This window comes from Acartia tonsa, chromosome 7 (assembly GCF_053477335.1).
Source record: "Acartia tonsa isolate MP-2025a chromosome 7, ASM5347733v1, whole genome shotgun sequence".
Lineage (NCBI taxonomy): Eukaryota > Metazoa > Arthropoda > Copepoda > Calanoida > Acartiidae > Acartia > Acartia tonsa.
In genome coordinates, this window is record NC_137266.1 from 23,739,894 (window position 1) to 23,767,476 (window position 27,583).

The following is a 27,583-nucleotide window of genomic DNA, read 5'->3' on the forward strand; positions in this document are numbered from 1 at the left end:
AAGTTTTTTTCTTGTATTTCTTTATAAATTTTGGTCAGGCTTCGTTAGGTTAGATTGGGTGTTGGGTGATACCACAGAGGTTAGGAAAAAAAGAAATTACCCCTCCACCCTTTTTTCAATTTTTCAGAAAAAGGGGGAGGGGGTGTTAGTGCTCGATAATCACTTTAAGTGAGTGAACTAATAGTATTATAGTATTATTTTCTATTATATTGCAAATAATTTCTAAGATTACTTAGTGGAAAGGGATGGTTGATAACATTAACTTAGCGCCAGATCTTGGCAGTGGAATTATTCATTTTAGGAATAGATAACAATATCTTTGAGTCAATACCCATTGGACACTGACAACTGTCTTTCTTTTTTAGTTAGTTAGTTATACATCTAAAACTGCAGTGACAGGTAAAAAGTTTAGTGTCTTAAGGTTGACATGTCCTTTGGCAAGAATCATACCCACATTTACTGTGATAAGTAGCAATTAATTTTATCCTTATTATACTTTTCAGGGATGTTCAGCCCCGAGATTCTGGTGAATTCCGGTGCCAAGTAAACAATGTGAAAGAACCTATGATTCTCACTCATACTCTTGATGTTCTAAGTGAGTATATTATTATAGGAATACTGAAGGAAATACACCGCTGTAACTGATGAAAGACTACCACAGTTTGACCCTAAATTTAGAGCCTCCAGCTTTAAAAAAAAACTCTTTTAATGAGTTGAAAATCTTTTAAATATTGAATTCAACTTGCTAGAATCAAAGTTATGAGCTTTTTTGACACAAAGGTAGAATGCTTAAAGTTTTCCTGCAGGTTTCCTTTAAAAGTTATTAGTGAAAGCTAAACGTTGTTTCAAATAAATCATAACTTCAAGGTTCACATATATAATGGACAAGAATTCATATTAACTAGATTTTGTCACTATATGGCATTAATCCACCATTTTGTATGGAAATTAGGTGCCAATTAAACAATCATTTGATGAACTTCCTTTAAATATATTAACTCCTCTAAATGGATTTTACACATTAACATTCAATTCAAACTTTCAGTTCCTCCAAAGATAGTGTCACGGAAGCCAGAAGTAAGAGCATCCATTAGGGAAGAGGTCCATCTTGAATGTGTTGCCCATGGTAACCCTCAGGTAGGTAATTCATATTATTAACACAACTACACAAGCGCCACAGTGCAGTGAAGAGATCCATCTTGAATGTGTTGCCCTTGGTAACCATCAGGTATGTAGTTCAAAGTATTACCACAACTGCACTAGAGCTACAGTGAATACGTCCATCTTGTATGTAATTAGAATTATTACCACAACAACATTAGTGCCACAGTGAAGGGGTCCATCTTGAATGTGTTGCACATGGTAACCCTCAGGTATGTAGTTCAAACTGTTACCACAACTACCCTAGCGCCACAGTGAATAGGTCCATCTTGAAAGTGTTGCCCATGGAAACCCTCAGGTATGCAGTTCAAATTAGAACCACAACTACACTAGCGCCAAAGTGAATATGTTCATCTTGAATGTGTTACCCATGGTAACCCTCAGGTATGTAGTTCATATTATTACCACCACTACACTAGCGCCATTACCAATGTGATCAAGGATAATTGATATTCTAAGAGAAAAGATTCATTATTATATTTTCAGCCTGTGATACAATGGAGAAGACAAGATGGATCTCCTCTGAGAGTGAATACTATTGGACACAGAATCATTCTTTACAATCTTGTTCAGTCAGATGCAGGTATATGGTATACAGTCAAAAGCTTGTGAAACATCAAGAAATGATGTGACCCTTTCACTGTTTTGAATATGATCATCGGCTGTGCCCTTAGCTTCTAGCGGTAAGAAAGGGGGAATGGAATAGCCTTAAACCATCCCAAGAATTAGTTGAAGCTTCCTTTATATTGGAGTACTCATTTGATAGCTTAACACAAAAAAAAACCTTACCACTTTACATAATAGGCTATTTTCCTTAACAAGATAAATGACACCTATCTTTCTATCAAAAAATATTTTGCGAAAATAACTTTAATTCTACCTTTCCTAAAAATTAAAAGCAATGATTACATCCTATTGATTCTATTGTGTTTAAATAAGGTGTATATGAGTGTATAGCAGACAATGGAGTTGATAATGTTCATAAGCAACCTGTCATTGATCAAGTCTATCTTATTGTTGATTGTAAGTAAACTTAATAACAATAAAGAGTTTGCAATTTGATTTGAATTACTGTAGATCACAAAATTCATACCTATTGATTATTTTTTTTAAGTAAAAGCTAATTTTACCTTAGAAAATTATTACTCTAATACGTTTTTTTCTAAAACTTTTATAAAATTAAACTTTAAGTTTTATATATTTTATTTTTATCATGAACAGGAAATATACAAGTGCAAATTGGATTAATTATGCTAATATTTACATAATGTTTCCAATAGTAAATACTAATTTGTTAAACTATAGATCCACCCAGCATAACTGTTGAAAACCAGGAGTTTATTCCTCAAATGGGGCATAATTTGCAGGTATTATGTATTGCATAAAATATTATTTCTTTTTGTAAAAAAGTTTAAAGCAAATCCTTAAATAATTGGTCTCAAGGGAATTGTCTTAGTATAATTTGCTTTATAGCTATAAACTTTAATGGGAAATCTAACCTGCGGCATTAGCGTAAATGATAGCAAGTCTGGACCACACTGCATCATACTAGAGATAATGAAAATGGTACTCATTTCTGCTATAGTTATTGTATCGGGAATGCCTTAGCGTGTAAAAGGCTCAACTCATCATCATACACAGTTTTGACTTCCAGACAAAGGTTCTGCAATCAAATGGTTGTTTGGGCGATAAATTATTTCATCCCATTGAAAGCAGATAATGCTTTTGGGATCTCTTGATGATCACTTAAAATGGAAGGAGAATCAAAAGAGGTAATTGAAGTGAAGGGAAATCTAGATCGTTGTATATAGGAAAATAGTAAAACAAGGACGACAACATCCATAAAAGCGAAGCTCTGAAATGGAAGGACAAACGAATATTAACACTTGTAGAGTGTAAGAACTGAATAAACTGAATATAAATGCATTTGCATATGTCTATACAAAGTTATAAGTAAATTTGAGGCAAAACTGATTAAATACATGTTACTGTTAGTGTTTAAGGACATACTGACGTATTTATGACTTGATTATAGAGATGCTTCGCTTATAACACTATACCTTGTTGTAATAGGAATCAGTAATAAAAATTCAAATAAATAAGATAATTTAAACATTCAAAACTTTGTTGTCAAAAAAAAAAAAAAAATCAGCTTGTTTTAAATGGACGTACGGACTTTCTGGTAACGATCATAGAGTTGCTATGCTTTCTAAGTCGTAACTAACTGTTATTGGAAACATCATGCAAAGTTTTAAATCGATAGGACAATTCTAACCTGTTTAAAGAGCTAACTTTAACGAACGGACGTACGGACCGATCCTAATTATAGAAAAGCTTCGCTTTTAACAAGAGTTGTGTTTTTAGTTGAATTGTATTGTCCATGGCTCACCCACCCCGGATGTGAACTGGAGAAAGGGAAGAAAAGTTTTAGGTTCCAGAGATAGAAATTATAATCTCACAAGAACTCATAACAATCAATATATTCTCTCTATACACAAGGTAAGAAAATTTGCAGCAAAATTAAAAAAATATAAGAATTTAGCAATTTTTGAATGCAAAATGTCTTACCGATTTCAATCTTTGTATTTATTAAGGAAGCGTAGCAACTTTATAATCTTGATGACCAAAAAGATTGTACATGCATTTAAAACATGTTGCTTTTTAACAATAATTTTTGTATGTGATACTAATTATCTAATGTTTGGAAATACTTATTCCTGTTACAATTTACAACAAAGCAAAATTTTATAAGCGAAGTTTTGCAAAAAAAATTAGTCAAATTTTGTTTAGAATTATTCATTTATATTCTGCTTATTTAGTTCTAATACTCTACAAGTGTTAATATTCGTTTGTTTTATTGTTTTAGAGCTTCGCTTTCATGGATGTTGTCATACATGTTTGTTATAAAGATGAACTGTAAATTATCCCATATAATTTACAAGTTCTTATTATATCTCTGTATTTAAGTTATGAAATTTACTTACTAAAATTATTAGAAACTTGATTCTCAGAATACAATTGGAAAAGAATATTCTAGAAACTACAAATTAGAATACTTCTTTATATATGTTTAAATGAAGAATTATTTTAAAGTATTTTTATAAGTGTTATAGAAAGCTTGAAACTTGTAATTATGCTTGAAAAATGCATTATAGTCATAAGAATAGTTATTTATCGCTTCGTATTATAGACAGCTTTACGCGGATATTAACATGAAAATTTGTAACATTTAAAGTAGTTTTGTTAGCTCTGAGGGGCCAAAGGCTCGGTCTCACAAAACTGGTATTCATTTTAAAATTCGTAGAAAAGGTCCGTAGTACGGTGATACATGATTTTTCAGTATGGCTGAGAACCTGTTCTAGTCAAGCAGATATTAATCGGTTTCGAAGCCATACTAGAATAGTTTATTATTATCTATCGCATTGTATTATATACAGCTTTCCGCGGATATAAAAAAGCACAATTATTAGATTAAAACCTGTTTATAGTATGGCTGGGAACCGGTTCTAATCCAGTGAATATTAATCGGTTTCGAAGCTATACTAGAAAAATAATGCTGATATTTGATAGGTAAAAGAGGAGGACCTAGGCAACTATACTTGCAGGGCTGAAAATAATCTGGGAGTGTCGGAACAGATCCTAGTGGTTTCAGGTAATTGTTTCATTTCTATAGTTCAGATTGGTGAGTAGATTATTATAATAAGGATGACAACATTTATAAGAACACAAAAATTCATGGATTAGACAAACCGACAAAGTAAGTCATAAGGCAGATGTTCATTTGTCATAATAAAGAAGAGAAAATTTTTTAAAAGTTAATTACTTCGCTATCTATATACTAAAGTAACAGGATGTTTGTTTAATTGTCTGTCTGTGTGTCTGTACCTAAGGATCTCGCTAACCGCTGAACCGATCGGGTTCTCCTGAACAGGGTAGATTTTCATGGGTTCTGGGAAGGTTTATAACTATTTTGAAGAAGGGTACAACAACCCTCCCAAGAGAAATGACAAAAATCGAAAATTTTTAAAATATATGGGAGAATTTAACGTAACATAAAGAAGTAACGTAGAGACTTTAACAAACAAAAACATCTAAAGTTCCACTAGAGGCATCTAGGGGCGTAGCCGCTAGTAAAAATATTGCAGCTAGCTAGTTATTAACGAATAATCATTTTACATAGATGATACGAACTTACATACATAGAACAATAGATTAATTTTACTAAAGATTACTTAACTAGAAATTTAATATTTATTTTCATATTTTTAGGTCGCCCAGTGAAGCCTGTGTTACTGCCAGGGTTTATGCAGTCTAAACATGAATATAAATTAAGGCAAGTCTTTTTAGATTAATGGATACATTATTTCTTAGATTTTATACCAGATTTTCATGTTCTCTTATAAAGTGAAACACGCAGCGGGCCTGAATAACGATTTCCCCTCACCATGTGACCACTAAATGACAGGGGAAATACCCACCTAAATTGACAACAGTTTTTCCCCTGTCATAATATCTACGTTTATATTCTAAATCAATTTTTAGATCTAAGCAGCCATGTATTTGACAGTGATATTAAAGCAATCAGTTAGGAAAGTATTATTCTGCTTGGTATTTAAGAATTTATGCAAAAAATAGTATGCTTTAAATTCATTAATTTTGGATGTTTGAATTTGTTTTGAAGATGTAAATAATTTGAAACATATAGATTTATATCCAAATAAAGTATGATTCCTGAAGTTAAGTTAAGTAGTAGGATTATAGTAAATTTTCTACATAAAAACCAGTTTTATATTGAACTGTTTTACTCTTGTTAATTTGTCTTTGAACCCAGCATAAGATGCCAGGGAGCAGGAGAAATTGAGCTGTTTATTACACTAGTCTCCAAAGCTTTATAATAGCGTTTTCTTATTCATTGGCTTAAGAACTTTAGGGACTCTGATTGGCTGGTTCATTAAGTTAATTGTCAAAACATCTCAACCACTAATTGTATCTACAAAAGGGGTAATTTTGTATATCAACATTGGAGATTTACATCAATTTATCGGCCATTGTCTTATCCCTTTATATTCCTGATAAGATGCACAGAAACCAAGCTATAAGGCGTGAGTAGTGAGCTTTAAGGTTTTGCGGCTTCTAATCTTCTGTAAGCCACATACACACACACACACACACACATACACAAACAAACACACAAACACACACACATAAACATCTATCTATAAAGAAAATCACACAGAAATGATAATGTACTGTCCTTTCATCTCATGTTTGGTTCCCTAGGCCAATCAGCTAGGGTGGTATAACAGCACACAAGCTGGCATATCTAGTCTTAAATTCAACTATAGTAGTACTATTAAAATGATTTGTATAAGGTAAAACACATTTCTTAACACATCAAATAAAATAACATTTAAACTTAAGATATAGGAATAATATAGATCAAAACTACAATGATAGAAGCCATTTGTAGCTTATCACAGTAATAATAACAATTTCAATGGACATTAAGAAACAGAAGGACAAAAAAAATCAGTAATAGAGTAGTTTTTTGCTCAAAAAAATCATTCCTTGACTTTTGAAAGGCATAGCTAAGTTAGCAGCCGAGTAAATCCTATTTATTTTCACAATAGTTTGATTGACAAACAAAGTTATACAGTAGGAAATTATATCTAAAAATTCAACAGTTTCTCTTATAACACTGAATCTCTTTTCGACTTAGACAGCGTAGCAACTCTATAATCGTTACCAGAATGTCTGTACGTCAACTTCAAACATGTTGTTTATAACCTTTTTGACAACAATTATTCATGTGATATGTTTATAACCTTTTTGAAAACAATTTTTCATGTGATATGTATAATCATCATATTCTTCTGATATTTTGAAATACTGATTCCTATTACAATATGGTACAATGTTAGAACAAAGTATGTTTACAATCAAGTCTTAAATATGTAAGTATGTCCTGAAACAGTATCCTGTATTTTCGCAGTTTCGCAAGAAAATCACTTACAATAATGTTCTTTTTATTCAAATCAAATTCAAATTCAAATATTTATTGGGACAAAACAACAAATACATTTAATAATCAACATTTATAAATAATTACATTCCATTAAGAATTTATTAATAAACTATTCCTTTTGTAAATAATGAATATTATAGATTTAACACAATATTGTTCTTCTTTATTGATACATAAAATGTTATACTTGATAAATTTGTGCCAATTAATCAATGTATTTAAATGCATTTTATAATAACAAAGATTATTTCTAAAGGTAATCAGACACATTAATATAACAGCAAAGTAGCATGTTAATTCTAACAGATATCTAATTGTTATTGTTTATCATATTGCATTTGAAAACCCGCAAAAAGTTTGTATTGATAGAGTAACAAATCTTGCTAAACACCTGGTTTTAAGAAGAAGTTTCTCTTCCTACATTGTGTATGGACTGGAATCTTATGTAAGCAATAAAGCTAAGAAAAACCTTTAATTAAGAATAAGCAATTTAAAAATTTAAGTATGTCGATAAACATTATTCTGTTTTTCAAGCAGTTTTTCAACAAATTTACTTACAATTTTGCTTAGAATCTTATACATTTATATTCGGATTATGTAGTTCTGACACTATACAAGTGTTAATGTCCGTTTGTCCTACCGTTTCAGTACCTCGCTTTTATGGATGTTGTCATCCTTGTTTTTTTTTTTTAAATATAACATATTAAACATATCAATACAGCTCTAGTTAATAGTTTTAATACTTTATCTGGCTACGATAATTAAAATTAATCTTTACCATTAGTTTGTAAAGAAGTTGTATCAACTTTTTTGCTTTTTATTTAAGATAGCTAGCCGGTTCTTTCAGTAAGTAGTAGATGTAAAATTTTTCATAGAATTCAGATATGCAATCGGTTTTTTTGTAGACCTCTTATTTTTTAAGTAATTTAAGTTTTTAAAAAAAATAATTAAGTCGGTTTTAAGGTACTAAAACGCAACAAAATAAAAGAAGAAAATAGCCAGTATGAACAAAAATAGTAAGATCTTTAATTTGACACCTTACTTTTAAAATTCTGTTGAGTAATTGTTGAAAAAATCAATATTTTTAACCTCGGTTTAATCAAAACATTAAACCTAAATATTTTCTCATACAGACATAAAAAATATGGGTTCATATATACCATTAGAATGAGAAAAATAATATGAATCCATTCTAAGTAAAATTGAAAAAGTTTTTAAAAATTGTAATAAAAAATAGAAAAAATAAAAAGTTTATTTTAAGAATTGTAACTACTAAACTAGCCAATCACAAATCGCAAAAATTGACGAATCGGGAAGCTTAACCTATAAAATTAACCTATAGACTTGCCAGAAAAAAAGGAGAACGTTCATACAATATATACAATAGATACTACAATAAATATATTGATATTAAAGAACATGTAAAGAATGAAAAATTATGAACAAATATGCATCAGTCTGTTTATAAACTTCAAAACAATGCAGTTAAAAATACATTATTGTTTCTTGTGTTTAAAAAATATCTGCTACATTGCATTGTCTTTTGTTTAGGTTTGGTTTAGGTTTGGTTCAAGCTAACCCTTTAAAGCCGAAAATTATGATTCTTAAAATAAACTTTTTTTTTATTATAGTTTTATAAAACTTTTTCAATTTTGCTTAGAATAGATTCGTAATATTTTTCTGATTCTAAAGGTATATATGAACCCATGTTTTTTATGTCTGTTTGAGAAAATATTTAGGTCTAAAGTTTTTACTAAACCGAGGTTAAAAAAATAGATTTTTTCAATAATTACTCAACAGAATTTTAAAAGTAAGGTGTCAAATTAAAGATCTTACTATTTTTGTTCATACTGGCCATTTTCTTCTTTTATTTTGTTGCGTTTTAGTACCTTAAAACCGACTTAATTATTTTTTTTAAAAACTTAAATTACTTAAAAAATAAGAGGTCTACAAAAAAAACCGATTGCATATCTGAATTCTATGAAAAATTTTACATCTACTACTTACTGAAAGAACCGGCTAGCTATCTTAAATAAAAAGCAAAAAAGTTGATACACCTTCTTTAAATTAAAAGACACTTTTTCTCGACTTCGTGTACAATCGTATAAATCTGTTTCTACCCAAAAAATGAGAATGAAAAAAAACAAACCTGAGGCTGCTTAATCCTTGTAAAATTGTGAGTAAAATTTGAACTGATATTAATACATCATTCTTCAATTGGACTAGTTTTTTTTACATGGCTTTGGCATAATTATCCTAAAAATATAATAAAAATGTGGGAGCGTCAGCCCCCCCTCCCCCTGAAAAAAAAATTCTTCCCAAAAATTTTGTTTTCTTCTTAAATCTGAAATAAAAAAATGGTTATCAAATTCAACTTTTTCCCCCTCAAGTACCCCTAGAGGCCTCTAGAGAAGTAGCCGCTAGTTATTGATAAAGTAGTTAAAAAAAGATCAGCAGCCAAATTAGGGAAGTCTTGGAATGTGTTTTTCTCGGATGCTCTTCAAGATTCCCTAAACCAATGATCATCTCATATATACCTTACTTGGTCCTTCGGTCTGTAAATCATGATTTAAAATGATATTTTCAAAGGGTTTTGTAAATTTCTATTTTATTCTTGATCTATGACCACTAAACATATTTTTAAATCACTTTGCCCATATTTAAATCATTTTTGTGTTTCGCTACTTATGTATGTTGTCATCCTTGCTAAAATATAATTTATAAATTTTAAATTTTTCAGTATTATTATTTCTGTCCATTATTGTTTTTCAATTGGTCATTTATGGTCTCAATATCATTTTCAACTTAGAATATCATCATTAAATATTTAGGCATTTATGTTAATTGAATAAGCATTTTATGAAAAATATAAGGTTTGGTGTGTCTATATGTCTGCTTTTGACTCAAACTGTTTGTTTGTCTGTGTTCTAAAAAAAATGATAAGTGTCATTTATTGCATCTTCTTAGAGATAGCAATCCGCAGATAACAAAACTGGTAATTATGTTATGATTTTTAAAAATATTCGTGGATAATTGACTGTAATTCGATGCTATACATGGGATTTCAATATGGCTGTGAACCTAGTCTAATTCAAAAGACATTAATCGAAGCCATACTGAAAAGTTTTGTATCTGTTTTGGGGAAAGATAGGTTAATTTTCCTAAAAAAGACAAATATTTTCTAAGGTGCTACAAAAACCTGAATTTGAAAGAAAGAAGCACAGCTGCGGGAAAGTTTACAAAAAATAAGAATATTTCTAGGAAAGCTTTGATAATGTGTATTTTTCAGATGGAGAATAACATCAGCGTTTGCTATCCTGGGTCATAAAATCCAATATATGCTAGACAATTCAGGTAAGTGATAGCGTAGCAATTCTATAATTACGTGCAGTAAGTCCATTCTAAAATTTCCCCCAACATTGTGATAATCGCATGAACAATAATATAATCTATAAGCAAAATAAGCTATAAGTAAGTACAAGTTAGGGCACCGTAGGTATAGGCCCCGCATTGTTAGGGTCCATCGCAGAGTTTAAGCACAAGAGAAAAAACAACTTCCCTCCATCATTTCAAAAATAAGAGGATGGAGGCAGGTTTTGTGCTCCTGTGCATTCAAAACAAAATTATTTCTTACATACAGCTATTTCATTTTTCTAAAATATTGACTGTTTGTCTTATTTCTTCCTCCTTAAACAAGCGTCTACTATGATACTTTTAAAGACCATTATCAGCGAAAAATTGTATTTTAGAAGGAAGAGAAACATATACAACGTTGGAATGTGAAGAAAGAAGATATCAGTACAGGTAGAATTATTTTCATGTTGTGCTTTACTTTTATGGTTGTTCACATTACTGATTTAAATCATAGTCGTTTAGAAAGGAGGTGTTTACATCACCCTGGCAAAAAAGGCTTGATTGATGTGGTAAAAATAAGTTGTGTAAAAAACAGAAAGATAAAAGTATTTACAAGTATAATTTATTTAGTGTCCGAACCGATGCATGGACGGGCTACAGGACAGACCTGGATAGTGGTGCGGGTCAGCCTGGCGGTCACCACCTGGATAATGATTGTGTCAAATTGAATATTTCCGCAGGACATAGGCATATCTCCAGAGAATTTAATCTCAACATTGAGGTAAAAATATCTAGAAATTCTTTGCCAATATGGCTTTGAAACCGATTAATATCAGCTGGATTAGAACCGGTTTTAGGCCACACCAAAAAATCGTGTATTAGATATTACCACAAATACTAGAATTAAAATCATACTACTAATACCAGTTTTGTTAGGCCGAACATCGGTTTCTAGGGGCCATTTAAACATAAATTAATCTTATGATTTTTATTTTACTGTCCGTAGAAAGCTCTTTGTAACACAATGCGATGAACAGCTATAATGGGAGGGAGAGGACAATATTAGAAAAATGACTACACACCATATTTTCCTTCTTAATTTATAAGCATCATAAGACAGAAGTGAACTTATTAGAATTGAAAGTAAAAATAACCTGTAATAGATTTTTTTGAAGATAAAACTTACAACCATTTTGATAAATCTAAATAAAATTAATATTTAAAAAATATTTTAGAAAGATATGGAGTACATACTGAAAAACCTGCGGCCCAAATCTCATTATATTTTACAGGTATTGATGTTTACCTATTTTTAGTTCGAGAAGCGTAACTACTATATGACTAGATTGTTGGTCAGTTACCTCAAATGGGCGAGCCTGTTTTTTTATGACACTCAAACGTCAAGTCCAACAAACAAGGATAGCTAAGAGCAGCCAAAAATCTCCTTGTCTGTTCAAATACCCGGGGCAACCAACTGTTTGATTGGAAAACCATTTTCTGAAAGTCTGAACTGTGTATGATAATGCGTTGCCGCTGATTTTCTGCTGAGGCATCCCCTCCCCTCTCTTACATTTAATGTCGCACACCTGACATAACAGCAGCGGGAACTTATACTTTAGGTTTCGCTACCTAAGTAACAAAGACTTGTTACTATATTTTTAGGGTGGGAGGGGACATTTGGCTGCTCATTACACTGGCCTTCAAAGTTTTATAATAACGTTTTCTTATTTGTTGGCTTTACAATTTTGGGGACTTTTGTTAAATTTGATTGGTTTATGAATTAAGTTGAGTGTCTAAACTTTTCAACCACTAATTGTAATCTGCAAAAGGGTCAGTTGTGTATCCTCATTTGGGATGTATTATATAGAAATGTACCGGCAATTGTCTTATCCATCAAGATCCCTTTATATTTTACTATTTATTTTATGTATTTAATTATCGTAATTACCTTCTTATTTTCTGCTTCTCATTTACAAGGGTATTAAAATATACATCAAGCAAATCTTACAGGATTTACAAAGTATATATTTACGGATATCTTTAAATATATACTTAACGGTATGTTTGACAGTCTGTTTGCACATTTGCACCAAAGATTCTTGCTAAACTGGTTTGGTTCTTTTGCATCGAAGCTTTTCAAATTTAGGTCTAGGGGGATTGTACCGCCATCCTCTAGTTAAAATGGCCCGCGAGGAATGAGAAACTGTCCCAATTTTGTATAACTTTAGCGGAACAAGTTCCAATTACGTCATATTTTTCTTTTCCGAAAAAGAGAAGGGGGAAAGAAAAAAAAGGGAAGGGGGGAAGAAAAAAGAGATGGGAGAAGAGGGGGTTTTCCCAATCTCTTTTGAAGAGATTTTCTTCCCCCCCTCCCTTTTTCGGGAAAGAAAAATATGACGTAATTGGAACTTGTTCCACTAAAGTTATACAAAATTGGGACAGTTTCTCATTCCTCTGGCCCGCCCTGAAAAAAATATATTATTTGCTTTTCCTTTTTAAAACTAAAATTAAAAGTTGAGGTATCCAAAGTTTTATAATTTCCTTAGCTCATTTTGGTAATATTAAATCTTAACTCATACCAACTTGCAGAGTCCAAACTTTTTCAATAATAATGCAATGAAGTAGTAATTTATGCGTCATACATTTTCTTAACCTATGGTTATTTGACGACATTGATATAGAATACCAAAATTCTAAAAGCAAAGTATTCAATAAACCAGTTTATTTATGTTATGCATATTGTAAGTATGTTTATGTTTATTTTTATCTCTAATCAAAATGCATTTCTTGATGTTACTGTATATCATTAAAAAGGAAAGGTATATAAAAAGGAGTTTTGATGGTTATAGCTAACTCTAAAAACTATAAATTCTCTCTTAAACCTAAGAAATAAGCAGTATGGCTTCGAAACCGAGTAATATCCGCTGGATTAGAACCGGTTCTCAGTCTTACTGAAAAATCATGAAGAACAACATATTTCAGACAATTTTCCACGAATTATAAAAAATAATTATAGAATCAATACCGGTTTTGTTTGAGAAAGCCTTCGGCACCTCGGGGCTAACGATACTGGTTTCATATTAACCCTATAAGTTTTAATTTTGACATCCGTGGAAGGCTGTCTGTATTACGATGCAATAAGTAACTGGACTTCGTCTACAATGGATTATAAAGTAAACGATAATGAGTCATGATGTCTTTTAAGAAATTCATGTATATTACAATCACATTACCCAAGAAAATTAGATCATAACATTTTCAAAGCCATCTAAGCTTAGTTGGCGGTCAATGTGTATCATTTAGTAGATTTGTATTGCCAATGCGATTCTTTACATAAATTTGAAACATCTTTCTTAAATACCAACTAAGGAATTGTAATATCCAATAGAATATTCAACACCAAGGGCTTAATGAAAAGAGCTACTCACTGAATTTAAAATTTTTAGTAGCTATGCATTAAAAGTAAACGTTTTGTTAGAGTACATATATGTTCTTTCTTAAAAACAACAAGAAATTGTAGTACCATTTCTTGTTTTAAAGTTGCATAAATGTATATATTATTACTTGGATGCTGCACCATATTTCTATTCGCTTTAATACTCGCGGCTGGCTAAAATAATGATACACCAGCCATCCACCCCCTTTACCACATCCTCTCCCCGCCTGCTGGATTAACGAACCGACCAATACATGTGGTCTATGTAAGTAATCTAAATTTATGATAAATTTCGCCTGTATTTTCCACGTATATTCTATTTCCATTGTTGCATACGGTGCATTATTTGCCAAATGTACCACTTTTCTGCACTACCTCTCCGATTTTGTTAATACTCTATATTTTGGTCCTTTGGGTCATTCAAGGATGCTGGATGGTCAAAAAAAAGTTTCAGAGTCCCTGGATGTCTAGATATCTAGCTATCTATGAAGGTAGGTAACAAAAATGTAAAAAACACCCATTTTTTCACAATTTTAAAAATTAATTTTTTCATCAATCTTACATCCAATCTATACATTTTATACACCAAAATGATCGTATATTCATGTAAAAAGCACACATAATGCTATTTTGGCCAAAACTCTAATTTTACAGGGTGTCCAACAAAAAGTGTATTTTGGATATCTAGCGTAATACCCAAAATACCTGTCCGAAAAAAATCATTTTTTTTGGCTTAAATCCTGTGTTTTATCTGTGTGCATATGTGGTATATAACGGTTCGGACCACCCGGAACTATAAGGTTGTCAAATTTCACTTTGGGACACCCTGTAAATGTGATTTTTGCGTCTGTAGAGCTAAAACTTGGTCCAAATTGGGTATTTTTTTCAAATTACTCTAATATGTGTCTTAGTATGTTTGGCCATAGTGTTTTCTGACCAGATCCATAATTTCATATTTTTTGGACACCCTGTATTTTCAAAAAAAGAGAAAAAAAATTTTTGTTTTTTTTTAAATTTTTTTTCTATTTTTAAGTTACTTAAAACTGTCATATAGATACAGATTTTGGCTAATAACAATAATATTTGCCTATTTTACAAATTTTTACACTTTTGGGACACCCTGTGCATGTTTTTGAAAAATGATGGTTTTTGCCCATTTTTGGGGGGAAGGAGTCGTTTTAGGGCCATAGACTATTTCTTCATTTTTGTAGAACTTTTTAAGACACATCATTTGTTATTTATGCAAAAACCGCAAAAACCGAACCGTTTTGCGGTTAATCACCGCCAAAGGCAGAATTTTTTACGGTTTTTGCCGTTCCCGAGGTTCTAATGGGCATTTGTGGTAAGAAGACGTTGATTTATCAAGATAACTGTGAAATACTTTTATTTAGGCATTTTAATTTACTAAATTTCATGTAAAGTAAATTTTTTTGTATATCCAACCAATTTTTGTCAAAAGGAATTTCAAATGCACATGATTTATGTTTCTTTTATCACTTATGTTATAGCAATTATTTATGTTATATTCACTTCATTTTCTTGTTTTAACAATTGAAATCCATCTCGACGAAAAACGGTTAGCTGCACAAAAAAGTTTACTTAATATGAAATTTAGTAAATTAAATTACCTAAATAAAAGTATTTAAGAGGGATCTTGATAAATCAACGTTTTCTTACCACAAATGCCCATTACAACCTCCGGAACGGCAAAAACGTAAAAAAATTCCGCCTTTGGCGGTGAATAACGGCAAAACGGTTCGGTTTTTGCGGTTTTTGCATAAATAACAAATGATGTGTCTTAAAAAGTTCTACAAAAATGAAGAAATAGTCTATGGCCCTAAAACGACTCCTTCCCCCCAAAAATGGGCAAAAACCATCATTTTTCAAAAACATGCACAGGGTGTCCCAAAAGTGTAAAAATTTTGTAAAATAGGCAAATATTATTGTTATTAGTCAAAATCTGTATCTATATGACAGTTTTAAGTAACTTAAAAATAGAAAAAAAATTTAAAAAAAAACAAAAACTTTTTTTCTCTTTTTTTGAAAATACAGGGTGTCCAAAAAATATGAAATTATGGATCTGGTCAGAAAACACTATGGCCAAACATACTAAGACACATATTAGAGTAATTTGAAAAAAATAGCCAATTTGGACCAAGTTTTAGCTCTACAGATGCAAAAATCACATTTACAGGGTGTCCCAAAGTGAAATTTGACAACCTTATAGTCCCGGGTGGTCCGAACCGTTATATACCACATATGCACACAGATAAAACACAGGATTTAAGCCAAAAAAAATGATTTTTTTCGGACAGGTATTTTGGGTATTACGCTAGATATCCAAAATACACTTTTTGTTGGACACCCTGTAAAATTAGAGTTTTGGCCAAAATAGCATTATGTGCGCTTTTTACATGAATATACGATCATTTTGGTGTATAAAATGTATAGATTGGATGTAAGATTGATGAAAAAATTAATTTTTAAAATTGTGAAAAAATGGGTGTTTTTTACATTTTTGTTACCTACCTTCATAGATAGCTAGATATCTAGACATCCAGGGACTCTGAAACTTTTTTTTGACCATCCAGCATCCTTGAATGACCCAACGGACCAAAATATAGAGTATTAACAAAATCGGAGAGGTAGTGCAGAAAAGTGGTACATTTGGCAAATAATGCACCATACATATTTTTAAAAGCGAAGATTTTCTATAATTAGGGTCGGTCCGTCCGTCCGTACGTCCGTAACGGATAGCTTTTTTCGTTAATTTAGACATGTTAGAATTGTCCTATCGATTTCAAATTTTGCATGGTGATTCTATTAGTAGTTAGGTACGATTTAGAAAGCGTAGCAACTCTATAATCATTACCAAAATGTCCGTACGTCCATTTTAAACATATTAATTTTTTTAATTTTTTAAATAGCTTTTTTCGTTAATTTAGGCATGTTAGAATTGTCCTTTCGATTTCAAATTTTGCATGGTGGTTCCTGTAATAGTTAAGTACGATTTAGAAAGCGTAGCAACTCTATAATCATTACCAAAATGTCCATACGTCCATTTTAAACATGTTGATTTTTTTACTTTTTTAAATAGCTTTTTTTGTTAATTTAGGCATATTACAATTGTCCTATCGATTTCAAATTTTGCATGGTGATTCCAGTAATAGTTAGGTACGAGTTAGAAAGCGTAGCAACTCTATTATCATTACCAGAATATCCGTACGTCCATTTTAAACATATTGATTTTTTTACATTTTTAACAACAAATTTGTATGTGACCTAATTATCCGATTGGTCTGATTTTTGGTATACTGATTCATAGGACAACAAAGTACAATATTATAGGCGAAGCAACTCTATAATCAAGTCCTAAAAATGTAAGTATGTCCATAATCATTATCCTGTATAAAGCAGTTTTTCAACAAATTTACTTACAATTTTGCTTTGACTCTTATACATTCGCATTCTGATTATTCAGTTCTGACATTATACAAGTGTTAATGTCCATTTGTCCTTCCATTTCAGAGCTTCGCTTTTATGGATGTTTTCATCCTTGTTTTTATGTAAACTACACTTTCTTTATCCTTTGACTTTTTTTAGTTCAATAGGAATAATGATTCTTTTTTTAAAAATTCAAAATATATTGATCTTAAAATATCCTTTCAGGGGCGTTTAAAGAGGTAATGTAAAACCATAAAGCTATTCGTTGGCTTAACAACATAGGGTATATTTATTTTATTTTGATTGGTTGATTCATTATGTTGTGTGTCAACTATTTGTTATCTACAGATAGGATAATATTATTTATTTTCAATGTGGATGTACATCAATTTATCGGCCATTGTCTTATCCCTTTAGATCTTTAAACCTTTTTTTTCTTTAAGTATGACATATTCTCTCTCTCTCTCTCTCTCTCTCTCTCTCTCTCTCTCTCTCTCTCTCTCTCTCTCTCTCTCTCTCTCTCTCTCTCTCTCTCTCTCTCTCTCTCTCTCTCTCTCTCTCTCTCTCTCTCTCTCTCTCTCTCTCTCTCTCTCTCTCTCTCTCTCTTTCTGTAGTATAAAAGTTATGTGTACCTGTGTATCTGTCAAACTAAGGATAAAGTTTATTGAAGTTTACGATGTTTAACTTGAGTAGATATACTTAGGGAGAAGACATAGAATACTTTAGAACATTAACAATACGCAGGATATTCATAATTTGAAAAAAGACTCAAAAAATACAATTATGTCAATAAGAGTACAGCCAAACAATACTACACCATTTAAGATGAAAATAGAAAAGTAAACTGTTATTTATTTTTTGATAAAGATAAAGATAAAGATTTATTTTCAAATCGGTTTAGTTATGATAAAAATATTACAAATCATTTACAGATATTATAAATCACATCATTAATATACTTTTACTATTGTGTTATCTACGATTATGAGGCATTCCATAAACCAGAGGTGTATTAAATGGGGCCTTCAGTGTTAGAGATAATTTAAGTATTTACATATTTAAAAAGTATTATGAAAATTGAAATGATGCATTAAAATAGGTGTTAAAAAATAACAAATAAGTTGATTATAATCCTAACCTAAGCTCTCTCACAAGCAGTGTTATATAAAATTGCTTTAATTTTTTGTTAAATAATAATTAAGATAGAAAATCAGAATTGAAAGGTGTAAGATAATCAAAACCATGGCTATGCTAAGTTTAAATATGATTATCAGGAAAGCATTCATTGCATACAGCCTTAGTACATACTGTTTCAACTTGAATCATTAAATAAGCTGTAAGGTTTTTAATAAACATTTTACGTGGTTGGTAAGAATTAAGAAGATCATTAAAGCAATTTTTATTCCAAAGGTCAGGAAAACAGAAGTATGGGAGTTTTTCAATGCTTTTGAATCTAATAAGAGGGATATAAAAATGATCACCATCCATTCTCCTGTTGTTTCTTATGTTGTTATAAACCTCGTTTTTTCTTTTCCATGTCTCTTGGAAGGAGAGTGGAAGTTTGTCATTTATATAATCATACATGAAAAGAAGTTTAGAGTAATCTGCTAATTGGGGGAGAGGCATAATATTTAATTTAGTAAACTTATCTGCTGTATGTGAGTTATATTTAGTGCCAGTAATTATTCTTATTGCTTTTTTCTGTAATTTAATCAATGGTTCAAGGTAAGATTTATGACAGGATGACCAAATTGGTAAACAGTACAATAAATGAGAATGAATGAACGAATGATACAGGGTGGTTAATGATTTTTTGCAAAGAATATTTTTTGCTCTATTTATCATATACAAAGAACTGGAGACTTTTTTTCTGATATAATCTATATGATACTTGAAACTGAGATTTGAATCAATAAATACACCTAGAAATCTTATTGCAGGTACTTTACTTCTGCCATTAACAACACCAATCTTATTAATCAGCTCAGGGTTGTTTTCATTGTCATTATTAGAATCAATGAATACATTGATATCTTCCCAGTCTATTGTGTCTTCTCTTTTGTTAAAAATCATGATTTTTGTCTTTTCTGCATTCAAACATAATTTGTTTGCCCTAAACCAATTGTTGATTTTTTTAAGTTCATTATTTAGTTTAATAATAATATCATAAAGGTTATCTCCTGACACCACAAAGCTAGTATCATCTGCAAAAAGCATTGTAAATAAATCAGTAGCTCTGGGAAGATCATTTATGTAAATTAAAAACAAAATTGGGCCAAGTATCGATCCTTGTGGTACTCCTTTTGTTATCTCCAAATATTCTGATGTTTCATCCCCAATGACTACAAATTGTTTTCTTTGATTTAAGTAATTTTTAAACCAATCCAGTTCTTTATTTCTTACTCCTATTTTTTCTAACTTTTTTAGTAGAATGTCATGGCTTATTGTATCAAAACCTTTGGAGATATCGCAGAAGACTCCAATTGAAACCTTATTATTGTTCTTAGCTAAAGCAAGTTCATTCAAAAGGTGCATAATTGGATGTAAAGTAGACTTTTTAGCCTGGAAACCATATTGGTGTTTAAAAATAATCTCATTTTCTAGTAGAAAATCATTTAATTTATTTGCAACAATTTTTTCTAAGATTTTTGAGAATATAGGCAAAAGACTTATTGGTCTATAGTTAGTTGGTAAAGACTTATCTCCAGCATCAGATGGTTTTAATTTACAGATTGGTAGTACCTTAGCAATTTTTAATTGTACTGGAATGACTCCTGTAAGGAAAGATCTATTTATAATGTGACATAAGGGTACAGCTATAAAGTTAATAATTTTCTTTAAAATTGAATTTGAGATACCAAACATATCAGTTGAGTTCTTAGGATCCATGGCTTTTACAACATCAATAACATCCTTAGGATATATCTGACCCAAGTTAAACAATGAATTTGATTCATTAAGAAATTCACAAGGATCAGAGGATGAGGGATTAATATTCTCTTCAATTTTAGTTGTAAAATGTTTGTTGAACTGAGCAGCAATATCTTTATGGTTAGAAAAAGTTAGTCCCTCATATTTAATTTTATTAATGGTGGATGATTTGTCATTTGTTTTCCTTAAAGCCTCCCTTAAAATTTGCCATTGTTTTTTTAAGTCAGATTTATTCTCAAGGATGATGTCTTTAAAATACAATTTTTTCGACAGCTTTATTAAAGAGTTATAGATATCCCTATATTGCTTATATCTAGTTGTATTCAAGACTGTTTTGCTTTTAGAATATTTAGCTGCAAGTTTTAATTTTTTAAACCTACTCTTAAGCAACCCATTTGTCATGAAAGGCTCTTTTTTGTGTATTTTTTTATTAAACCTAACCTTTTTAAGGGGGAATACACTATTAAAGGTCTCAGTATAAAAATTCATAAAATTATCAAAGCTTGTTTGTGTGTTATTTATGCTTATTACATCTTCCCAAGATTGAGAATTAAGTATTTCAGAAAATTGATTGAATTTTTCTTGATTAAATTCTCTAAATGTTACATATTTGGGGTTGTTCTTAGGTTTAAAAGATTCAGAAAAAATAAAGCAAGGATAATGGTCTGAAATTGGATTTAAAATGACACCAGAAGTATAACTGTTTGATATATTATTTATAAATATATTGTCAATACAAGATGCATTAGTATGTCCAAATCTTAGGTAAATAGCCATTTGCAAAGTTGCACTCTAAAAAATCATTTGTCTTGTGGTCTTGAAATTTCAAAATATCAATATTAAAATCTGCTAAAATATATGAATTTTTGTTGAGAAGAGATAAGTTTGCTTGAAGGTTACCATATATATCAATAAATAATAAATATTAGTTGGTGGGCGATAAATATTTGTAATTAAAGCTTTTTTGTTAGTATTAATTTCAATTTCAACAGTTATGCTTTCAAATAAGTTTTCTTCAAAAATACACAAATCCTCAAATTGAGCTACTTGACTAGCATTCTATTAATTGTTGTAAAATATTCTTTTTAAGCCAAAATAGTAGAAAACTTGAGAAGGGTTATTGCAGTATGGCCTCGAAACCGATTAATATACGTTGGATTAAAACTGGTTCTTAGTCATGCCGAGAAATCATGCATTACAGGCAATTTTTCACAATTATAAAATAAAAATCATAAAATCTAACTAGTTAATACTGGTTTTGATCTTAAAGTTTTTTATTTTAATATCCGCGGAAAGCTGTCTATAATAAGATGCGGTTAATAACTATTATTAATGTAAGATATAATCTATTTTTAAAGATTTTGTATATGATAATGGTGTAATTTTGTCAGGATTTCACCTCTGAAAGACATATAAAAAAGTTTGTTTCCTTAAAAAAATATTTGCCCGTCCTTTTATTTGTGAAGGATATTTGTATGTGTATGTTGTCAGTAAAGTAAAATAACAAGATTCAATAAAGAACAATATCAATATTTCTACATTAGGGTTCTGCTGAATTCACATCTATAACCTTTGCATAATTTCAGGGAGGTTTTGTGTTGGCCATACAAAAATTTCATGTTTTTTTTTTATTATTATCCTATAAGCTTAGGGCAAAGCTGCTAGTGTTAAAACATTCCTTTAAGGTTTAAAATATAATCTATAGATTTCTAATTTTAACAGGTGCAGTATAATTTTAAATAGTGCTATTACAGAAATATTTTTTAAGATAAGTTAAATTTCATGTACTTACACATTCTATTTTTTAGGTTAGGTAAGGTTAGTTAAGACAAATTTGTTATAGCTCTTCAAAGGGGTTATAGCTCCCTGCAGAGACTAGGAAATAATTTAAGGAATTTAAGCATAATAAAAATAACTAAAATTAAATATAACTTATATCAGTTAAAATTTTCCTTATTGATACTGAATCTTTAGAATGATTTAGTTCTGAAATATATCAAGAACCCTAAAGTCGACATTGGAATATTTTATATTAAAGTATAATGTTTCAGGTTCAGACTATCAATGATTTTGGTGCCAGTGAATGGTCAGATGTATTCTCTTTTAAAACTTTACAAGGTAAAACTTATTTTTTACATTTTTATTAAAATTTAAATTTAAGCGCAGCTTCTTTAAACTTGTCATAGTAAGTAGTATGCTATGAATGACCCTACTGGTTGTACCATAAGTTTAGGCTATTATCCTAAGGGTTGGGGTTCTCCCCCCCCCCCCACCGCCCCAAAAATGCATTAGAGGATGTAGCAGAACTTGAATAGACAAAATATTAATGTACCCCCTAATTATGATTGTGCCGGGCATAAAGCGCTCCTTTAGTCCTTAGTCGTGCATTTGTGAAAATCCTTATGTCTTTTGAAAACCTTATACCAAAAAGACAACTACAACGACCTTTCCTCAAAATCTCCTTTCCAAAACGCGGCATCTGCGTTTCCTCATTTGAACAGTCCGTATTGGGACGATTGTGTGACGGCAGCGAAATGCGTAATACGATCTCGTAGTCTGAGACAATGCTAAACAAAACTTTTTAATGTTTTGATGAAAAAGTTTGGACATTCACTGTTTATTTGTGAATCTAATTCTCGATTGAACATTACCCCAAAATTTGGAGGTTAATGAGTGGAAAACGTAATTAGAAATATTGGGGGGCAGCCTATTTAAAATCCATTGTCCACCCCATTTCTCTTTCTATCCTGTATTATTTTTATAGTGTAGACAATTTGACTTTTTCATGGCATTTGATTCTTTTTGGTATTTTGACTAATCAGTTTAAAGATATAAGCTAGTGCTAGGTTTAATATTCATGGTTGCCCTATGAATTTGCAACTTATTTTGTGTGCAATTACTTTTTTACATGTATCTTAAATCAAAAGAACTTCCATATCCCCTGTATTATAATTGTTTGGAAAAAAATACTTTTTCGAAAAAAGTTGTAAGTATGTATTTTATATGCTTTTGACTCACAATTATACAAATATTTTCACCTTTCATGTTTTAGGGAAATAATTTTCTGATAAAATTTTAAAAAATTGTTATAATATTATTGAAAGTAATGTCTCTTGCATCTTTTTCAGAACCTGTTTCTGCACTCGCGCCATGGTCTCCATTTTCCTCAGCAGCCAGCCGCCAGCTTGGACCAATACAGCCAGCTGTCTTGGCAGCTGCAAATTTAGCAATTGTTTACCATATCATACCACGCTTCTATACAGTTTGATTGTTATTCAAAAGAAGTTCTAAAATTAATATTTTTCCTTTACAAGATGTGTCTTTAAAGAAATTTAAAAAAAAAATTGGAATATTGTTTCTTTTTCAAGGCTATATACAACTCTTTTAATAATTATGTCCAAAATTAGCGCGGCAATAACTAGCTATCACTATTTTTGATGAAAAATTTAATCCTTATATAAAAGTATTCGTGAATAGTCCCTTTCGTGGCGATTCGCTGTATTTTGAAATTGACTTTTGATAGGTAACAATAGAAAAAATCTAACACCCTTCAATTTTTCGTTTTTTTAAACCAACATTGAAAGTGGTTGGGGGCTTCAACTTTCCCTCCACCTCAAGTGTCCTAGAGGCTTTTAGGGCGTACAAATGTATAGAGTATGCTCGCTATGATTAAGATTAAAAACATATATGAAATTTTAACTTCTATTGGGATTGTTATAATAAGAGCCATAATCTTATCAATTTCAAAATTATTCAAAAAATAGATCTGAGATCTACAAATAATTTTATATGAAAATCCTATTTCTTTTAGATAATATTAAATCTAATCCCATTCAAAAAATCAAAAATACCTTATATAACAAAATATATTGTTTCATTTCATTTATGATTGTTTAAAGACTTTATTTGTTTATTATAATAGTTTAACCAACCCTCAATACAAATTATTATTATATTGTAATTAAGAATTATTAAAATATGATATTTGAATTAATAAATTGTAATTAAATAAGTTTTTATAAAGTTTAGTATCATTTTCAGGTGATATCCCTAAAGGTGCAAATAAAGCACTGAACCACTCCCACCTTCCCTCCCAGGTTGGAAAACATATTTTAGATAAGCTTAGGTTGAAAATTTTAAAACCTTAAGTTTTAAATTTGAAGTCATTAAGTCAAAAATTTGAAGATTTCTGGAGACCTGGAGGCTCAGAACTTGCAAGACCATACCTGGAACCTAAAATACACTTGAACACAAACATTTCTTTATTTTTGTAATGCTTAAGGATGATTTAGTAGCGGCCACAATGCTTTGTTTGAGTGAAAAAAAATATTTTTGCTAGTTATCTGGATGACCCTGTCAGGTTTGCTGGTATTCTGTGCCCGCCAGGATGGATATATTCGAAAATCTAACTCTCATATTTAAAAAGTCGGTTAGTTAGAACACTTTATCTTTTACACAGAAATTGAACAAAACAAAACAACGTTATAAATTCACAAGCACATAAATTTATAAAACTAATAAAAAACAAAACACGTGTATCTAAAATTAAGGCGATTAGCATTTTAATTTTATTAATTTATGCTAATTAATCGATTTTGCATTCTTCTCTTTGTGAATAATCCAATGGAAACAAGAAAAAAATTCTAACAAATATTAGTCTTAATTTCTGGTAACAATTATAATCATGTTTCAGGGACGTCCAAGCTTTTTCATTTTCAGGAGGATAATCAAAGGTTTGAGGGTGGTTATCTACTCTATTTATTTTAGATTTTAAGGTGTTCTAAAGTTTGCAGGGGATAAATACCCATCTACACTTACCTTTGGGCGCCTATGTTTAATATTTTTTTTGGACAAAAACAAAACTAATTTTGAGTTAAGTTAAATTAATTTGACAAAAAAGATTTTCATGATTATTAAATTCTGAACTTTTTATTTTATCATTCTAACCTTTGTCAGTGCTACTGAGAAGAAAACATTTAAATATTATCTTTTTTTGAATAGATTATTTGATATTTTGATAGATTGTTTAAATAAGGAAAGGACTTTTACAACAATATAAAAATATTCCATAATCTTATACTATTTCTAGTGGCTACATTTTAACAATAACAATCAATCAATATATGATGTATGTATGTTTGTCTGTGTTTGTAAAGAAAATTCCCGTAATCGCTTGACAGATATGGTTTTATTTAAAGCGAAGCAACTCTATAATCAAGTCCTAAAAATGTAGGTATGTCCATAAACTTTATTCTGTATCAAGCAGTCTTTCAACAAATTTTGTGTCGACTCTTATACATTTCTATTCTAAATATTCAGTTCTGACACTATATAAGTGTTAATGTCCGTTTGTCTCACCGTTTCAGTGCTTCGCTTTTATGGATGTTGTCATCCTTGTTTTACAGTAAAGCTTCCTTTTAATTTTAAGGAGGTTTTTTTTATTGTTTTTGGGAAAGATACCTTCACTCTCTCAAGAGATATGGCCCCTAGACATCACATACACAACTGACAGACATAAAAACGTGCTGATTAAAATTTGAATTATAGAGCAGCTGTGATAAGGAAAAGGAAAAAAAGAAAATCTACAACAATAAAAAATAAGTACGAATAAATGCATAAAAAACTTAAATTTTAATATTATATTTAAAGGCGGTATATTATTACTTGGATATTGCACTAGATTTTAATGTACTCTAATAAAGTGATACTCACAGCCGGCTATAATAACGACAACCCGCCCCTATCCACCCCCTTTAACCCTTCCCCTCCCCTACCAATTGATGAACGAACTAATCAATAAATGTGGTCCATATTCGCAACATGAATTATCGACAACTTTTCCCCTGTCAATATATCCACGTGTTCAAAATCCATTATATTAATATTTACACATACCATGGTGCTAAGTTTGCTTTTTGGGTGGTGATTCCATTTTTTAGCACTTAAATTGATTATCTAGCTATTTAGTTTTTAGTTTTAAAACTGAAGCTATTCATAAATTAGGGTCTATACATCCGTACGTAATGGTTACGAAGATTTTCTGTATTTAGGGCCTGTGCGTAACGTTTTCCTCTTTTAGTTAATTTAGGCATGTTAGAAATGTCCTATCGATATCAAACTTTAGATAATGATTCCTGTAACAGTAGGTACGATTTAAAGAGCGTAACAATTCTATAATACTTACTAAGATGTACATTTATTGATTCAACGTTTTGTATGATTTAATCATTCTATTCATCTTATTATGGATGTTGTCATCCATATTTTGCTGAAGTTCCTTTGCTATCACTTCCGCTGTGTTTATATTCGCTAGACGATAAAAATCTTTTCTATTAACCCATTACAGTCGGGCCCCTTGCCGCATCTTAATCGGTCGGAGGGGGGGGGGGGGGGGGGCGGGGTGCGTTCAACGCACCCCCACCCCTATTATCTCAGTTCCTATTAGAGCTAGAGGGCTAAATTTTTGTGTCCCCTGTTTGATAATGAATTTCCGACCTTTTATAAGTCTAAGTCAATTTTTTGCTTCCTTTACCCTTTTATTTAACAACCTTTGTTTTTAGGTCTTTTTTTACTTAAAAATTTCAAACGGCTGTAATTTTCTTATTTTTGAAGCTAAAAGAACAATTTTTTTTCAGAAAATGTTTATCTTTATGCAAATTTTACATTAGAAATATCAAAATATAAATTTCTGCTCCATCAGCTGTACTTGGCAGCTGCCAGCCGCCGCAGTCGGCGGGAAAACGGCGGCTGATCTTCATAAAATTTCAATACGTTATGTAGACATGTAAGAAAAAATTAAGTTTAAAATTTGAAGTCTCTAAGTAAAAAAATGCGGCCACAGGAGCCTTTTAAAGATTTCTGGAGACCTGGAGGATCAGGACCTGCAGAATCATACCTGGAACCTGAAAGTGACTTGAACACCTGTATTTAATATCAGGATGTACTACTAGAGGCTATTTTAGTATTTTGGTGTGATAAAATGCTTTGTTTTAGTCAAAAAATATTTTTGCTCTTTACCTGGATGACCCTGCCAGGTTTGCTGGCATCCTGTGCCCGCCAGGATGAAGATATTCAAAAAATTCCAACTCTCAGTTATGTGTCATACCCATACCTAAAAAGTCACGCAGTTTAGGCTCTTTATCTTTCACACACAGAAAATGAGATAGAAAAAACCGGAGGGGGGGGGGGCGTTCAACGCCCCCCTCCCCCCGACCGTTAAGGGTTAACATGTT

General features: G+C 30.8%; 1 protein-coding gene across 1 annotated transcript in view; it reads left to right on the forward strand.

Annotated features, from left to right (window-relative positions):
* Positions 1 to 24,365, forward strand: part of LOC145324214 (limbic system-associated membrane protein-like) — a 38,672-nt gene extending 14,307 nt beyond the window's left edge. The window contains exons 6-19 of the mRNA XM_080166839.1: positions 504 to 595; positions 1,046 to 1,137; positions 1,648 to 1,744; positions 2,101 to 2,184; positions 2,467 to 2,528; positions 3,526 to 3,660; positions 4,732 to 4,813; positions 5,431 to 5,494; positions 10,476 to 10,540; positions 10,936 to 10,990; positions 11,171 to 11,321; positions 11,776 to 11,832; positions 22,403 to 22,469; positions 23,480 to 24,365. Of these exons, the coding sequence (XP_080022965.1) occupies positions 504 to 595; positions 1,046 to 1,137; positions 1,648 to 1,744; positions 2,101 to 2,184; positions 2,467 to 2,528; positions 3,526 to 3,660; positions 4,732 to 4,813; positions 5,431 to 5,494; positions 10,476 to 10,540; positions 10,936 to 10,990; positions 11,171 to 11,321; positions 11,776 to 11,832; positions 22,403 to 22,469; positions 23,480 to 23,619 (1,243 nt within the window). The 3' untranslated portion in view covers positions 23,620 to 24,365. The remainder of the gene's footprint in view (positions 1 to 503; positions 596 to 1,045; positions 1,138 to 1,647; positions 1,745 to 2,100; positions 2,185 to 2,466; positions 2,529 to 3,525; positions 3,661 to 4,731; positions 4,814 to 5,430; positions 5,495 to 10,475; positions 10,541 to 10,935; positions 10,991 to 11,170; positions 11,322 to 11,775; positions 11,833 to 22,402; positions 22,470 to 23,479) is intronic.
* Positions 24,366 to 27,583: the final 3,218 nt, after the last annotated feature.